At 45.1% G+C, this 18,209-nt stretch overlaps 1 protein-coding gene across 1 annotated transcript in view; it reads left to right on the top strand.

The window, feature by feature from the left end:
* The window catches only part of LOC126565757 (muscle-specific protein 300 kDa-like), an 82,430-nt gene extending 64,815 nt beyond the window's left edge, over positions 1-17,615 (top strand). Inside the window, exons 23-32 of the mRNA XM_050222964.1 lie at positions 1,221-1,328; positions 1,396-1,557; positions 1,635-8,531; positions 8,614-9,174; positions 9,739-12,686; positions 13,084-13,119; positions 14,438-15,070; positions 15,143-15,332; positions 16,177-16,250; positions 17,372-17,615. Of these exons, the coding sequence (XP_050078921.1) occupies positions 1,221-1,328; positions 1,396-1,557; positions 1,635-8,531; positions 8,614-9,174; positions 9,739-12,686; positions 13,084-13,119; positions 14,438-15,070; positions 15,143-15,332; positions 16,177-16,250; positions 17,372-17,615 (11,853 nt within the window). The remainder of the gene's footprint in view (positions 1-1,220; positions 1,329-1,395; positions 1,558-1,634; positions 8,532-8,613; positions 9,175-9,738; positions 12,687-13,083; positions 13,120-14,437; positions 15,071-15,142; positions 15,333-16,176; positions 16,251-17,371) is intronic.
* The last annotated feature ends 594 nt before the right edge of the window (positions 17,616-18,209 follow it).

Here is an 18,209-nt window from a genome sequence, read left to right as displayed (position 1 = left end):
GTTAACATTCACATTTCTGTTGTTTTGGTTTTGCTGATCGTACTTAACTTTATGTTCATTTTTGTTTTGTAATTGCTTGATTTTTATTATGATTTTGAGCTGTGCCTTTTCATTTATTTGTTTCAAGTATTGAAAAAGAAGAGAGCACGGTTTTATTTTGGCTTTTATCTAATTGTTTACAAAAACACAATTTTTATAAATCCAGAGGCTCCAAAGTAAAACCGTGATACTTCTGCCCGCTTGTTATCTGTTGTTGTATCGAATATCCGTTATCCATCCACGTGTAGTTTGTAGCTTTTGTAATGTGTAATGTGACCGGCATCTTACGGTACGATGCCGGGCACGGTTACTTTATTGGCTTATCTCATCTTCTTCATCGTACCTGTGTTGTGTTGCGTGTGATAAGTCGTAGCAAGCGATATCATAGTGTCCCGAGGGCAGGAGTGTAATGTAAATTTGACACTTTTAACCACCACCTCGCCGCTACCGCCAGTTTGTATAGGTCCTAATAATGGGTTATGATTAGAGCAATTTTCAACTAGACTAAATTCTATCGTGCTATCTGCCGCTCTTTACCTTTCCCGCTACTTCTCAGTTTATCAGTAGCTCAATCACAACAGTCCTAATCAAACACGAAAACTAAGATCTTTTTCATGCATTCATTTATCATCTCACCAAGTTGACTCAGTTATACGGTCGTACAGCTTACAAAAGCGTATCAAATCTTGAACTTGAACTTGATTTTTCACACTACTTTTTTACGGTCTAAATTTAAGTACGCGTACGGGTGGTTCAAAAGTGTTAAATTCACATTCGTAACTTCCGGATATCGGATTGTTGTCTTGATCCAACAGCCTTGTTACAACAAATGTCTGGTCCGATAATGTTCCCATTCTAATCTAGAGTGTTTAATGTTTTGTGTTAATGTGATGATATTTGGTTTAGACTATTTTTGGAAGGACCTTCAGTTTGTTATTTCTGGCCGCCATTAGGGCATACAGAGAAGACAAAAAAATCAGCTAAAACCAGTGCGCGGCGCAGTTTTTTCATGTTTCAATGATGAGCAAAACGAAAGCAATGATGTTTGCCTCTTTTAGTGACGTTTATGTTAAGTTTTTTTGTTGGTTTTGTTTTAGCTTTAGTTTAAAAATACGAGCGTGCGCAATGTGTAAGCTACCGAATGCTAACCGATCACCGTTCGTTTTCCGTCTTACATACAGGCACTAGCGCAAAGTGTGGAAAGTATTCTGGACTCGCTGATCAGTGCGGAACTAGAGATGAACAATCTGCCGTACGATAACGTGAACGATCTCATCAAGGGTCTTCAGGTATGACGCATTCATTAATCTTGGTGGTTTAAGTGTGATGTAATATGTTTGATATGTTCACTTACAGGTCCTCATAACGAACTTAGCTGAGTACAAGCAACAGAATTATGGCATCGCGAGATCCCTGCCGACGAATGCGGACGCCCATGTACGAGCGGCGGTTGAACAGATTGACGAACGCATAGACCTATTACGACAACGAGCGGAAAATGGCCTCGAAAAAATTCAGGTTTGCCTCTTGAAAATGATGCCAAGAATATGCAGTAAGATGGTGAAATAATTGACTAATGGTTTTGTTCTTTGTAGCAAACATTAAAACAACGTGAGCAACGAAAGGCGGAAGTTCGAAACTATCTAGAGCTATTGGAGGAAATCGAAAAATGGCTCTCAAGCACAAGCATACACCTCATGGAGGTGACCGAATGCAGTACGGAGGAAGAAATGAAACGACGAATGGAGGAGGAAAATGCAGTACTAAACAATTTGCGTGATAAGGAACAGTATCTGAAGGATGTGTTGGACAAGACAGCTTCGTACCTTGTGTACAAAGATGTATCAGATCGCACGACTACGTTACGAGAGAACTTGACCGTGTTGATACGCATCCTACGCGAGAAGGCTTTAATCTTGGAGAACAATATTCAGCGACTTGTGGAACATCTGCATCCGGTAGAGTCACCGATCCAACCACAAACGGTAGATATCGAGAGTCAAACAAGCCCTCTGACCTCAATCGAACCGGTGCCTGTGACGCTAGATATAGTGAAGAGTGAATCACTGCAATTACCGGTTGCAGGGGGAGTGGTGACACAAGAATCGTCTGTCCAGACACAATCCGCAGCGGAACAACACACTATCGACAATATACTGATCATTCAGTCGGTCGTTAATGGACGTGAAACGGTACAGATCTCCAACGTACCACGAGCGATCGGAATAGCCGATCAGCAGCTAGAGGAATCCGTTGTAGTTGAGGCAAAATACACACAGCCAGCAGAAGGAAAGGAAAGTGACCGCTCGTCGGAGTTGTTGGTGAGGAATATCCCGACACAGTTCGAAACGACATTTACCGAACCGGACGATACCACCACGGAGATTGTTGTGAATCGGGATGGATCGAAGAAAATAACACTTCGAAAGGTGGTCCAACCGGCACAATCCATTGAATCGACAACACCTGGAAAGGCTTCGATTGTGACCTCGCTAGATCTGACAGAACAGCAGTTGACAGAACCAGGTGCAATTGCCGCCGAAGAAAGCGTCGTAGTAGAAGTGGAAGGAGTTGACGTAGTGTTAGAAGAAACTGGTGGAGAAAAGCAACAGGATGCAACGGTAGAAGCTGTTAGTTCACCATCATTAACAGCCAACGTGTCACCACCACAACCGGTGCAGGAAGCTGCAGAGACAATTGTTGCGGAAGTGTTGGAAGTGTTGAAGCAGACGATGCAAACGACCGATGATGAGCAGGTTGCTGAACAGCAGCCGGAAGAATCGCCACAGGTATTCGAATCACATGCTCAAATCGCACCAGTAGAGTTGATTGCTTCTATCGTTGAGTCACAAACTAGTACTAGTACACTATTAGGCGCTGATGCTGAGGTTGTTGCCGCTCCAACCGCTGTTGCTGTTGCAATCGATTCCTTAAGCCTTACCGAACCACTTACAGCCGGCGGAGAATTAACCGTACCACACGAGCAAAAACCAGTAGAATCGATTGAAGACATCTGGCCACCGTCGGAACATGTGTGTAGTAATAGCTCCGGTCCCGAAAGATCGCTTCCACTGTCTCCGTTGCACGAAGTTGTGCGAGAAAGCGGTGAAGAAGCAGTAAAGAGACAAGAAAGCGAAGAGGCGCAGAAACTATGGCCAACAAGTCCGGAACGTGGTTCTGATTACATTCAAATAGAGCCCAATGTGTTGAAACCGAATGAGGAAGAAGATGCTGGTGTAGAAACGGTTGTCCCAATAGCAATTGAGGAAAGGACAGAAGAACATGTACAGGTCGATCGAGATCAAGAGATTGAGGTACCTATCGTACTTGATGGAGCAATCAGTGTTATCAGCGTACCTGATACGAGCGATTCTGTTGAAGTGCCGGTACAAATTGTTCAAGCAGAGGAAAGCATTCCAGTAACAGAACCAGTGAGCTCCGAAGAAGTACTCATTACCAAGATGGCCTCTGAAAGTGTACAACAAATGGCACCGATTGAACCGGAAAGTGCAGTGGTTCCTGCTTCAACAAGTGAACCAACGTTGGAAGTGATTGAATCAAGCCCTATACGATCGGAACCTGTTGTAGAAACTACGATCACACGCACCACCGATACAATCGAAGACTCGGACAGTTGTACGACAATAGTGGAGACAGTTCTGATAACTAAAACCACAACAACGGAAGAAGTCATTGAGATTCCGATCGAGGTCGAGCAAATTGAAGCTGCTGCAGGCGATGATGATCAGCCCGAAGAGACGGTAGTGATCGAAAAGGTGACGCATGTGACAATTGTAGAAAGAGTTGTAGTAGAAGGTGACGCAGAAGAACCTAAAGAAGGTCCTACGATTGAGGAACTTCCAAGTGAACCGTCTACTGACACCATGATAGTGAAGCAAGAAGAACCCGTGCTTAGTACACTCGACGATGAAAAGAATCTACAGGTTCAGGTTGCATCGATCGGTGACACACAGAGCTCGTCACTCAAAGTTTCGATGACAGTTGATCCAACTGAAACGAAGAAGATAAGTGTGAGTTTGATTGAGATAAAATCTACGGAAGTCGCTACATCTGATGATAACAAACAAACTGCTGCGCCAGAAGCGGTAGAGTTTGAAGAAATCTCGGGCTTAAAGGAGGTGGACGTTGATCCTGGCTATGAAGCGGATAAAACAGCTACCGCTGAGGGAGAACCGGAAGATGACGATAAGGGTAAGAAGAAACGCAAAAAGAAGAAGAAGGGAAAGCACGAAAATGAAAAGGCTAGCAATACTGATCTGCCCGAACCTGAACCTAGGGGAGACAAACCGTTGTCTACCGATGGTCGTTTGTCTGAGGCACAAGAGTCGGAGCAAAGGTTTGACTCTTATCAAAGCTTTACCGAGGACGATCAACCACAGGTCAGCACGGTGAACGTAATGGAGGAAGCCGTTGAACCAGAGATGATTGAAGTTCCGATCACTATTCAAGAGAAGATCGTTGTACCTACAGAAGTGTTGGAGGCGATCTATACGGAAGATGTGCAGCAGCAGACAACACCGATCGAGTTTGCGTCAGGACAGGATGCAACCGATGTGGAGATTGAGAAGATCACCTCCGAACGCTTGATGGTACCGATCGATTGGGAGCAAAGATCAATGCAAACATCACCCGAACCGGAAATTCAGCGAACTTCCCAGCAGACCTCTCCGTTGATAGTGGAAGAGGAGGAATCGACAGTAACCGAGCAAGAGACGAAGGAAATACAAACAATCGTTGTGGAAGCAATCGAGATCGAAACACAAACCCTGCAACCATTAGAGCTGGTCCAACAAGAAGCACAAACGGACCTACCGGCAGAACAGGAATCTAGCGTTGTTACTCGTGTTCTGATCGATACAGTTGATACAGCGAACCAAACCGTACCAGTTGAAACGAAAGAAACTCAACAGCAGGCTGAAAATACGGAAGAGATCGTGGGACCCATATTGGGACAGATAGTGAAGGAGGTTATTGATCCGGACTCACTGTTCAAACGTCAATCTGCTCAAACAAGTCCTGTACAGTTTGTTGAGCAAGGAATTGAAGCAGAACCGACTGGAGATGTTGAGAGAACGGATGAAAGCGCACAAACAAACTTCCCCGATGTACAGGACGCGAATGTTGCTACGGATGCGGTTCTTGTTGAGGATCGTGGTAATTCTCCGCCTGCTGAATTATCTCAGATGGAAGACGAGAAACCATGCGTTCCCACACATCCTGTCGTCACTACGGAATCATCCATGCAAACGAGTCCTATGCATGCTGTAGAGACAGCACCGGATGTAACTCCAAAGTACGAAATACAGGACGAAATTCTTATCGCCCAAAGCGTACCAACGTTAGAGAGTGTAGATATGCAAACGGTTGAAATACCAACAACGGAAACTGACGCTCAAACTACTCCTGTAACAGTAACAGAGATTACCGAGACAGTTACCATCAGTACGCAAACGAAACAAGAACAACCTGCGGTAGTGGGAGACGAAGAGGTGAAACCGATTCCATCGGACAAAGAAAGCAGCAAACGTTCCAAGTCGAAAAAATCCAAGAAATCAAAGGAAAAATCAATCCCAATCGAAGTAGAAGTGAGTACGCAGATGGTGGTACCAAGTACGAGTGCCGTTGGTGGTGTTCCAATGCCAGGCACTGCGGGAAGTGAATCAGTTACGGTAACCAAAACAATTATCGCTGATGGCAAGGGTCCAGATGGTCAGGGAGATGTTAGCTTGAACATACAGGTCAACATTGATCCATCATTCGGAACGGTTGAAGAACTTACCGCATCATCCTCATCCCCACCGGAGAAACCGGTTACGACGATCAGTTGTCCCATTAACGAATCGCTAGACAGTTTGCAGAGTCAAAATCTACAGCTAAGCTTATCGGATTGTTTCTCGATCATAAAGTCGCAGCAAAACTATGCCGAAAACCGTGTGATCCCTTGGCAGGACATTAATCAAATGTTTGTGCACATGAAACTTCCGTCCCTGGCTGGGTCGGCTGCTCAAGAGGACACTCCCCAGCGCAGCAGTGAGTATCAGATTTTGTGTACGTCGGGTCTTCTGGAGGAAGAAGATGAGGCAGCAGCAAACGAAGATCTTGATCAGGTACTACAGTTGCTTCAAAAGAGCGACAACGACCCAGTCGCACAACAGCACCTCCTGTTTGATGTGGTCGAAAATGTGGTAAAATCTTTGGAGGATCTCGATGCGGGAATGAGCGTAGCTCAGGCAAACGTGGATGATGAAGTATTGTCGGTAGATCGAGCGAGACTTCTGCGAGTGTATAAAATTCGCTTGATACGCATCGAAGAACATATAGTTAAAATCATAACGTATGTACAGCGCTCCAAAACTGGACAGAACAAGGAGGTGGACGAATGTCTGAACCATTTGCTGCGCCAGGTGAAGGCTCTAGAACAAGGCGTTGCAGAAGGGGAACAAACGATCGATGTGAATGCCACCCAAAGGCGTAAGATTGGAGATGATGTACGTAACGTCGGCAAAACGCTTGAAAGGCTGGAGAGTTCCTACAATGATCTTGTTGCGAATGATTCGATGCCCATTAGCAGCAAGCTTGGTGTTATACAGGAACTTCAAACGAACTGTCAAAATCTGATATCAGCTTTTAAGCTAATCAACAGCGCCGAGGTAAAGTTGGATGACAAAACAGAAGTTGAATTAGATCAGATAACGAACCAGATGCGCCGTTTGGAAAATGGACTTGTGTTGGAACGTAATAAGCTTATACAGCTATGTAGCCTAGCGGACGAATACGAGCAGACGTTGCTCGAGTTCCAGGAGATAACAGCTACTGCGGAAGTGTTTATCGAAAACGAAATCGTTACCAACTCGCTGGAAGAGCTCCAGGAGGAGATGCAACGGTATCGCAAGTTCTTTGTCAACTTGAACCACTGTAAGGCGATTCTGGAATCGTTGGAAACCAATCTTGACCCGTTAACACGTCAAAAGTACGCTGAGCTGCATTCATCGCTCTACAATCGCACGAAGGTAATACTAGAGCGTGCTGTAGATCGGGCAGGAAAGCTTGCGCTGGCAGCATCACGCTGGACCGTTCTGGAGAAGGAGATGTTGGCCGAAAAGCAGTGGCTACAAGTAGCGCAACAACGAGTACCCGACCTAAGCAATGTTTCGTCGCAGGACTTTGAGCGATACATCACGATGTACGAGTCACTCGAACAGGACATCGCTAATCACTTGACGAAGATGCGGTCTCACCACGAGATGGCACGAGACATGCACGAACTGATCTCGGCACCGACCGTCGAGCGAGAAAGCAATGAAGCGTTGCTGGTGGCGATGCAACTTCAGGAGGAGGTATCGCTGTACCTGAATCTGCTCACCAAATTCAAAGCGCAATGGAATCGGTACAATTCCCAAGCCGATCGACTAGTTGACTGGTTGGATGTATGTCAAGGAAAGCTGGACAACATCACAATCAAAGAGAACCTCTCGGAAACCCCGGTCGACGATATGCGTACGTTCTGGGAAATAAAGGCACAGTACGAGGTGTTGAACAACAAAGTGTACAAAACCGCCTGCGACACGTTCGGCGAGGCACTGCGTACAATTACCGTGACAGATGAAAAATTACAGCGACAGCTGCACAGTCAGCTACTGGACGATTGGAGCACCGTCTCGAACCGCATCGATGAAATCCAGCATAGCATTGCGGACTCAATGAAAACGAAAGGTACACCCCCGGAAGATAAACTTGCTTTCATCGAGCAGGAACTGCAGGAGATTGCGCGCGAGTTCGACAGCAGCAAAGCGGTTCTGAAAAGCCAGGAAGATCTGTACGCTTACATCGAAAGGGTACAAACTCTCAAGACTCGCATACAACTAATCGACACCGAGCTTGTAAGCCAATTTGCGCTGGATCTCGACTGTAACACCGAGAAGGCGAGTGCAGTGTTCAAGATATCACGCCATCTGTCGCAACAGATCTCAGAAGAGTTGGATGCTGCTGAGCTGTTCTACCACCGGCTGGAAGACATCGAGAACGGTATTAAAGCGCAGGAAGAACGACTCTCGCACATTGCCCGTGTGTTGGACGAATGTGGTGGTAGTGTGAATGGAAAACGATCGGCCATTGAGAAAGCGCTGGTGGATTGTAAAAACTGTCAAGATTCTTTAGGTCCGTGCTGGAGCGAGTTGATGCGCCTTCGGCAGATGCTACATACACTTCCGATGAATCTAAAGGTGTCGGTATCACCACTGCAAACGGAACGAGATCTTTCCACGCTGCAGAATATACATAGCGATCTGGAGCGACGATCGGACGAGGTACACATATTGCTACGGAACCGGTTAGCCCTGTGGAATAAGTTCCATCACCAACTGGACCTGATTCAAGAGCATGTACAGGAAACGGAGTTTATGATGGAACTGTTGCAGCTGCAGGAGAGTGCTGACTACAACCGTCTGTTGAAAGCAACGGAACGGTTAGATGTAAGTAGTTTTGGGACTTTGAACTTTCAAAAGGACTTAAAATTATTTTTAAAAAACACACACATTTTTATGCCCTTTTCAGACGCTATTGACGGATATTGAAAGCAGAAAGGGTATGATTGAAGATCTCAACACGTACGCCCAACCGTTGGTCGAATCATCGGACGAAAGCGTATCGGCCGAGATTCAGGAAACAGTCCAACAGATAAGCGTTGTGTGGGAAAACACGCGGGAGAATTTGCGTGAACTTTGCGAACGCTACGACAAGGCAGTTAAGCTGTGGCAACACTATCACGACGTGTGTGAAACTGTGAAGGATTGGGTTAACCATGAATACACGGACTACGATGATTTGCAACGGTTGCAAGATCTGCCCCAGGTGGAAGTGTATCAGCAGGCACTACTCGACCAACGTCAGGAGGTTGAGAAGCTGCGTAAACTGATCGGGGACATAAACGAGCAAGTTGGGTTCAACGTTGGTGATACGCTGCTGGCAGAGATTGATGAATGTAGCAAAAAGCTAGAAGATATTGAGCGGAACGTTGTGGAGCAACGTAACAGAGTGCATGAGCGAGAAGAAGCCCGGGTAGATAAGGCCAGTGTGGTGCAAAGCTCTCGCGGTTTGTTGGATCGTATTCAAGAGGTATGTACCTTAGGTTTAAATGGTCATGATTAGTAATGTGTAAATCCTCATTTTTCCCCGAGTCGGATTAATTTGACCCCGAGACATTCCGGCGTTTGCTCCGAAGTAACTACGGAGTAATTTATCTAGATAAATCCGGAGTTTATTCCGGAGCAATGCGGAGTTTGCTCCGGAGTTATTCGGAGTTAAATCCGGATTGATTTGGAGTGTACTCCACAGTAAATCGGTGTAATTACCCCTGACTAATCCTTGGTTTGCTGCAATTGATTCTGGAATGCTCCAAATCACTCCGAAGTAATTTTTCCGTATTATTCCGGATTTAACTCTGGACTACAAAAAAAAACTCCAGATTACTCCGGAGTAAACTCTGCATTACTCTGGAGTTACTCAGGAATTTGCACCGAATTAATTCGGAGTCAACTGGCATCTCCAATTTATTTTTAATTATATACCTGCTTTTTCTACGTCGGAGTCGGAGTGGATTCATTAATCCACACCGGAGTTTCCACCACTAGTCTCGACACGCTCGTGTTTACTCACAATTGTCTTTGTCTTGTTCCACAGAGCCTCCAGCAATCGGCCCATTCTCAGCGTACAGCCGACGAAAATCTGTACAACAAAATCGTGGATCTTCGCTCGTACATGCTAAGCCTGTGTGTCACGATAGCACGGCTCAAGAACATTCAACGCGATCGTGAACAAGCGGATGATAATGGAAATTTACAAAACTTCCATTCTGTATCGCAGAACCTACTCCAGGACACGTATCAGCAATATCAGGATCTTGTACAGCAGCTGGTAACCCAATCGGCAGATGATGATCGGTTGCTGGACTTCTGGCAAGAGTATTTACAATTCGTAATGAGCATCCTATCTGAACCACTGCCCAGCGACTACGGCCAACTGAAAGCGCATCGCGAACAGTGTCTGTTGATTAAAATGCTTCTGATTAGTTTGCGCAAAATGTTGCTACAAAAGAACAAGATCGATGTCCGTTTGGTGGAACGTTTCAACGTGCTAAGTGAGCTGCACACCGATCGTATCGATCGATATTTGGAGCGAATCACCGAGATCGATAATCGACTGTGGCACTGGGAGAAGTTCCGCACGCTCGGCAGAAACCTGTACGAAGCGTTGGGTAACATTGAGCGTGAAAAGTTCACACTCCAGCTGGAGTACATCAATTTGCGCGAGTTGCCAAAGTTAATCGGGAAAGTGAACGGATTGCTGGAACAATTCCCTCGACTGGAGGGTGATTTGAGTGCTATGAATCAGGAGCTGACACAGCTGACGCTGTACACGAAGGACGAATGCACACTGGTCGGTATGCGAAGCGAGCAGGGCAAGATTGCGGAAAAGGTCATTAAGCTGCAGGACAATGTGGAAACGTGGAAGAACTTTTTGTTTAGCATCGATGAGCTGCATGGGCGGTTTTCCAAACAATCGTACGAAGTAGAGGCCAATTTACAGGATTTGCAGCAATATCTGGACAAGCTGGATGCGGAAGATCAGCGCAACAGGGCCGATCCGAGCGTGGATAACCGTGTGAGCGGTGTACAGGCAAGATTGAATCTGATCAAAAACCATCACGTCCGACTGGACACGGTACGTGCGAAGCTGGAAGAGATGGGCCACTTGCACGAAGAGCTGAAAGCATGCATCAGTATGTTTGATGTACAGCGGCTACATAAGCGTGTGTGGACGCTGTGGCAGATCTACGGCAAGCTGGAGCAACGCATCGTACTGCAGGTGAAGCGAACGGAAGCCGTAGCCCACAAGAAGAAACTGTTCCAGGAACACTACCAACTGTTGATAGATTGGATGCAAAAGTATGAGTTGAAGTTGCGAAATTCCGAGAAGTATGAATCGTGCTCGGATAATCAAGCGTTCATCGAGTGCGTGGAGGATACCTTGCGGCAGGAGATGACACTGAAGGAATGGGAGAGAGATTGGTTGATGGCAGTGGGTAAAGATTTGCTGAACCATTGCTCAACACCAGCAGAGTACGAGGAAGTTGTGAATCAACTGGATGTACTTGAAACGGAATGGATGTACTTGTCCGGGCTGTGCAAGAACCGAACCCAGACGTCTACGACCGTTCAGAGTAGAATGCGCACGCTAGAAACACGCATCGCTGAGCTAAAATCGTGGATGTTAACTATCGAGCGTGAGCTCAGGAAACCTTTCGTGGTGGAAAGCTTGGCGAAGACGACTCTCGATCATTTGCTGGACGATTACGAGCAGTTGCAGCGTTCAATCGAGGGTAACAGTGGCAATGTGGCGGAAGTGCTTAACCTGTGCGAGCTTGTCGCGATGGATGTGCAATCGTACTGCGTCAACATCAACATCCGCAGCATCCAGAGCGATGCGAACGATCTAGACATGCGGTGGAAGAGGGTGTGTCGCATATCGGGAAGTCGGAAGCGTAATCTGATGGAACTTTGGCACACGCTGTGCAGCCTCCAGAAGGGTCTAGAGTTCCAGGATTGGGTTAACGAACAGCATGAGTATATTCACCGGCTGGAGCATTCGATTGCTTCGTTCCATGGTGAAGAGATGGCACACGAGCTGGAAAGCATCGATACGCGCCTGACGGAACTTGGAGTGCGAGAGCCATGTCGGCTCAGTTTACGCAAGGAGTACATCTCACTGGTACAGAACGATCTAGTTTCGAGCGATGGAATACGCTTTCTAACGACTCCGGTACATCAAATGTTGTTGCTCTGGGAACGACTGCATCCGGATCTGTGCGCCTTGCGGGAAGATCTAGAGCGCTGCCGGTCAGAAGTGGGCAAGTTTGTGGTAAAGTATGAACAAATCATACTCGCCCTCACGCAGATTGACGTCCAGCTGACCCAAATCGAACATCTACCATCGGAACAAACGGCCGAAGGTCCAGAATCTCCGGAAGCTCGCCTTCAACGCCTTCGGGAACTGCACAACGAACTTTTGCTGGTTGTGAATCTGTTCGACAGCGAGGATCTACTGGGCGCGAATCTAATCGAGCAACATTCCGCTAATCAAACGCTTACCGAAGATATTAGACAGAAGATGGGCGAGTACCATCAGCTTGGAAATGGTCTGAAGGAACGGCTCGATGCACTGTTGGCCCGCGCTACAGAATCATTCGAAGTGCGCCACGAAAAGGAGGTAGCGGTCCAGGTGAACACCTTAAGACTGGAACGTAGTGAATCGATTACCGCCAAGGACGCCTATCGCTATCAGCTCGAAACGGCCCTTGCCGAAGCGGCCACCAATTTGGGCAAGCTGGAGGAAGCAATCTTAGCCATCAATGCGAACAACTTCGTGTCTACGACGCAGAACGTGTCGCGGGCATCGGCCGCCTGTGAATCATCGATTGAGTTGATCAAACATTTGAACACGTTGCTACTGTCCGAGTGTCATGCGACGAACGAAGAAGCATTTACTGTGCGTGTAAAGGAAGAAACGGAACGGTACCAGCGTTTCCTGGCTCAATGGCAACAGAAGCAAGAACAACTGGAGGAATCAAGGTATGGACAGCAAGAGCGAGAATTCTTTCAACTGTTGGTAAACTACGCAAAACATGAGCACGCAATCATTCATACAAGGGCGTAAAAGCCCCTCCATATTAACTAAACTTTTAGCTTTTCCAAAAATCTTTGCAGCTTTTACTCATATTACATTCATACATTTATCTTTCTATTCATTTTTCTCCCCAACTATTCTCTCTCTATATATATCTATCAATTGCGCTCTGTCGAAACCATGATTGGACCTACTTTGCAATTGCGCGCGCGTCATGCTCAAAAATACGAATCTTGTGGACACATCCACACACACACAATCACATCATCACACTTTCTTCTACTATTTCTGCTGACTATCTGCCTACACTGTACTCTTCTGTCTGTCTTCGCCGCATCGCAGGATCATACCTAATGCTTACAATTTTAACTGCGTACAGTAAGTGGTGCTATTATATTACACTTTCGCTGTTGGGACTTTTTGACTTTATTCGTGCTGTGGAAGAAATTTGAGGCAGTTGAAAGACTGTTTATAGAATGCTGTTAGTTCATTAAATTTATAATTAATTCAGGAAACCAATATTAGATGCACAAATTTTCTCTCTCTCTCTCTCAATCTCTTTTCGGGGCCTAACAACCTTCTAAGATCACGCCGGCCATTTGATGTCTTACTAGACTTGCTCTGATTGTCACGTAATTGGATAGTCAGTTCTCATTACGGGGGAACGGTTCGGACAGGATTTGAAGCCTAGCTTTTTTGTTACCCTATTACCGGGGCGTCCTAAGCCCTGAGTACACAAATTATTAATAGCTTTGTAAAGAATATTTTGTCAATCCACGAACTGAAACATTTTTCTAGGCAATATTTTCAAAATGATCAGCTGCGAGAATCGACAGTAATAAGATAAGAACTTTCTCTGCTTAGGTTCACTACGTCCATTTTGAAACCGGGTCTTCCTGTCTGCACTGATCGTGCCAGTTGAGTCCGATATCATTTTCCAGTTATGGTGGTGATTAGTTAAAAAAAAAAAACTCATAGTAGATGATACTGCCAGATCAAGGTTTTTGGAGGCCTTAGGTGGCATTACTACCAAGTAGCTGCTGCTGCTAACTTGGGATCCCTTGTAGACCTAGACCCCTTGTACCAAGCAGTTGCCGGGGCGCTAGGCGAGAGCCTACTCCGCCCGTCGTTAGATCCGCTACTGGTTGCTTGTGATAGTCCCAACTTTTCTTGGAATTTATCTAAACTAATGTGACATTGAGTTTTGGTACAGATCCTCACGAATCTCGTTCATCAATTCAGCGTCTTCAAACATCATTTTTGTGGCTTCTTCACGAGGACGATTAACAATTTCAATCAAAAAAAAATACGCCAACTAGTTTCACTCGTAGAAGTATCATTATACGTTGTTGTGATGATCTTTTTGTCTGATTTGACTCTAAATCCAAGCTAGATTAATGACGTGTTGGAAATTGCAAGTGTGACAAGTCTTGTTTTAAATGCTGTTAGTGCTTTTAAGCGCCAAGATATTCATATCAGGTATTGCAATCGGCATACATAATGATTATTGTTGTAAATTCTGGATACTATTTAATGTTTAAAGTCTATCGCAATCAGAAAAAAAAATTGCCACGAATCAAGTAAAAGTCCCAACGTCTACTAACTACAGTGCACTCTCTACACATTGATAGTGTGTTGAATGCCGCTCCACCTCGTTTAGATTAACGATAACCCTGTATGTTTTCTCCCCGTTTAGTAATGCGGACTATTTAACCTGTCCGCTGTGTACGAACCGGAACTGGCAGCAGATCGATAACGATCTGTGGCGTTTGGAGCAATGGCTAGCGATGGCCGAATCAACGCAACGCAATCAACTGTCCACTCCGCCGTCCGACATCGATGCGCTGGAAGATACGATACAGGACCATCGCGAGTTCCTGCTAGATCTCGACAGTCACAAAAGCATCATCAAATCGCTTAACATTGTAGGCGAACATCTAGCGACCCACACCCGCGACACGTCTCGAGCGACAAAGTTACGCGAACGGCTACAGAAGAACAATCGCCGCTGGGATACGGTTTGCACCGGTGCTTCCCGTTGGCAATCGGCACTCAACAGTGCACTGATGGAGAACCGCGAGTTCCATCGTACGATTGCCGAGCTGAGCGGATGGTTAGAGCAAACGGAGAACAAGATCAAATCATCGGAACCGATCGATTTGACCAGCGATCAGCGGTTGGTAGAGAAAAAGTACCGAATGTTCCGCGAGCTGCGTGCCGACTTGATGCGCTGTGAGCCGCGCGTCGTTAGCTTGCAGGAAACGACCTCCCAGTTGACGAAGTACGTGGACGCGAACAAGTCGGAGAAGTTTGATGAGGTGTATGCGAAGTAAGTATGGCATGTTTGGGAAGGAAAACAAACTTAATGCATACTCTAATGCTTTCCTAATCTTCATTCCAGATTAACCGATCTTCGATTGCGCTTCCACTCGATCCGTCGTCTGGTGGAGATGTACATCATAAAGATTGGTGCCTCGCTAGGATATGACAGCAGTACCAGCCTAGCCGATGTGCCGTCCACCTCCACCACGTCCCTTTCGACGGTCGATCGGCAGCAGGCAAGACGCCGACAGGCAACAGATCAGCAGGAGGTAGGTGCAAGCGAGGACACATCTCGATGTGTGATTCTTTGAGAATAGAATATCTTGCCACCACCACCACCACCACCACCACCACCTCCACCACCAACACCAACTACCCTATCCAACCAAAACATCTCCAACTACTGACTATTCTCACCGCTCAACGAAGCTTTCGACGTGTCGCGCCTGGTTGTCGCCTGTTGCCGTTACCGTTTGGTCCGAACGGTTACGGGCTTTTTGTTTTCTGTTGCACACAGTGTGTCAGTAAGTAGTTGAGTTGTCGCACGCCTAAACCACACCACCAATCGCTCGCTCGTCACGTCATCCATGCGCTCCTGTAATTTACATTTTCGTAGGTTTGCGCTATCATCACGTGTCTGTGCAGTTCCAGTGTACACCTACCAAAAGCAAAATCATCGACCAGTGTATCTGCGTGTGTGTGTGTGTGTGTTCTGTTTGTATGTCTATTTCTAAGGGATTAAAGGCTCGCTTCCCAACTGCAACTCTGACCAGCACTCAGACTCGGTTGGACTTGCCGAACATCTCATCTGGTAGTTGTTTGGTTGATCCTTTCAAAATTTCGAATTCTCCTTCTTCCCAACATCATTTTACTTACCCTCTCATACATCAACCACTTTATGTGTGATCAAACCAATATCTGTTAAATACGGTGGAATTGGAACTTTTTTAATTAAACATTATTTTCTCTCTTCTTTCTTTTACTGTTGTTCATTTTTTCTTCTTCACCTACCTTTTTCGTACCGATTGCTCGGCTCACCTTTTGCGATCTGCTCTCTTTCTCTCTGCCTCGACATGGTTTTGTTTCGAAAATTGCCTGTTATCTCATATATAGAGCCACCAGCAAAGCGATGGTAGCGGATCCCGAAACCATCCATCACAAGCGACGGCACACGATTCCAGTACAAAGTAATTATTAGTGTTTAGTTTCGTTTATGAGTTTAGTTGTTTTAGAAAGTCGGTAGATGAGCTGTTGAAAAGATTCAGGATATTCTAGCAATTTTTGACACCTTCCAATGGGTTTTGGTGCCCATTGGTGCCCATAGTTTTGTTTTCGTCCCGAGAATATATTTTTGGTTTCCACTACTGATTGCTTATGGTAGAACTTGGAGTAAATTTATCATATAAAAGTTTATGAGCACTCAACAATTTTACAATTAGCAACAATTTTATAAAACATTCATAAAACATGAACAAATCCTTTGGTTTTTTTAATCAACGATGGAATTTCATTATGGAATGTCCTTTAAAAAAAGGAAATTACAATTCGATCTCTTTAAAACATCGATTGTAAAAACGATGCGTAAAATAAATTAATTCTCACATAATTTTACACCTTCAAATTCCTTGCATTTTGCTCCTTAACACAAGACGATACATCGCTGTCCAATTTAAAGCATGTGAAAAATAATACTAGAAATGCATCAACATTGTTTCATTTTATTTATTTAACATGATCCGTGTACCTTTAGCAAAATTATGCGAAAATTAATATATTTACAAACTTTCTTTAATTTGTATATCCAAACAAGTTACATCAAATCAAAAACAAATGGAAACGTAACAAAAAAAATCGTGGGGCAGGAACAAAAATATATGAGAGCGCGTCAAAATCCCCGGGGCGAGAACAAACATGTATGGGAATGTGGTCAAAAAATCTCGGAATACCCTGTAATTGTTGTAGTAATTGTTCACATAATTGTGTTTTATTTTTTGCAAAGCTATTTTAAGTAGATGTTGACTTGAGTATAAAGATGTTAGGCGTAGGAAACGATGAGAAGCTTTTGAGTAAACTTTCGTTTAGTAAAATAGTAAAGAAAAGGGCTTTTCTTCGGTTTAAGTACATCCTGATCATACCCAAGGATGCAAAACTAGGAGTAAACGTATCGAGCTGGAAGTGTATTAAGTAGTACATAAAATTGTCTAGGGATTAGCATACAGTTTAGTCAATTTTTGGTATGCTGAAACTCTACTTCTGAAACTTTCTAACGCCACTTACCTTTTCCATTACTCTCTTGTGCGCGAAACAGTGCTGGTACGGGTATCACAGAGGCCGACGACGATGTCATCAACACCACGATACTTACCCGAAGCTATCGTTTCTTGGGCCGTGTCATACGTGCCTCGTTGCCGATCCAGGCGATGCTGTTATTGCTGCTCGGTGTCGTCACGCTCATGCCCCACGGTGAGGAGTACTCGTGCTCCCTTGCCAACAACTTTGCCCGCAGCCTGGAACCGATGCTACGCTATCCGAACGGGCCACCACCAATCTAGCGACTGTCACGATCCCACTGTCCCATCCCTCTAACTCCATTCCTTACTCCTTCGATACACTCGCGTCAAATCAAATGAAATGCAATTTTAGTGCAACAAAAAGCCTTGGATAACTCTGGCTCGCTAGAGTGAGAGAGTGTGAGGGAGGTGATACTGTAAACTACTTAAAGTTGCGCTTTACATTAGAAGTATGTAGTTCTCTCTGTACAGCTTTTATTAGGTGGTAGCACCACGTGGTACCACACCTAACGCGAATACAATATTAGGCTAGCCAACGAAAGAACAACGACAAACGAATGGGGTGGGTAGCGTAGCACTAGTCGTGCTACGCTCTGCGCCAGAAAAGAGATACATTCTTCATTTACTCCCCATTTAAAGTATAGCACACGGCTGAAAAGCAGCCAACCTAATCTACTAACCCTCCCTATATAAGGTGTATATGGAAGCATTTTTTGTTATATTTTACAGCATGAATTTTGATTTTGTTTTATTTTATTTTTCTTGTAGGTAAGATACTTTAGAGATGTAATAAAAGTATTCTAAATTATGAGACATATAACGCAAAATTTAAGATTTTGGTTTCTTTTAATCGTT

This window comes from Anopheles maculipalpis, chromosome 3RL (assembly GCF_943734695.1).
Source record: "Anopheles maculipalpis chromosome 3RL, idAnoMacuDA_375_x, whole genome shotgun sequence".
Taxonomy (NCBI): domain Eukaryota; kingdom Metazoa; phylum Arthropoda; class Insecta; order Diptera; family Culicidae; genus Anopheles; species Anopheles maculipalpis.
Note: the sequence above shows the minus strand (reverse complement) of the source record. Positions and strands in the feature narration are given on the sequence as shown.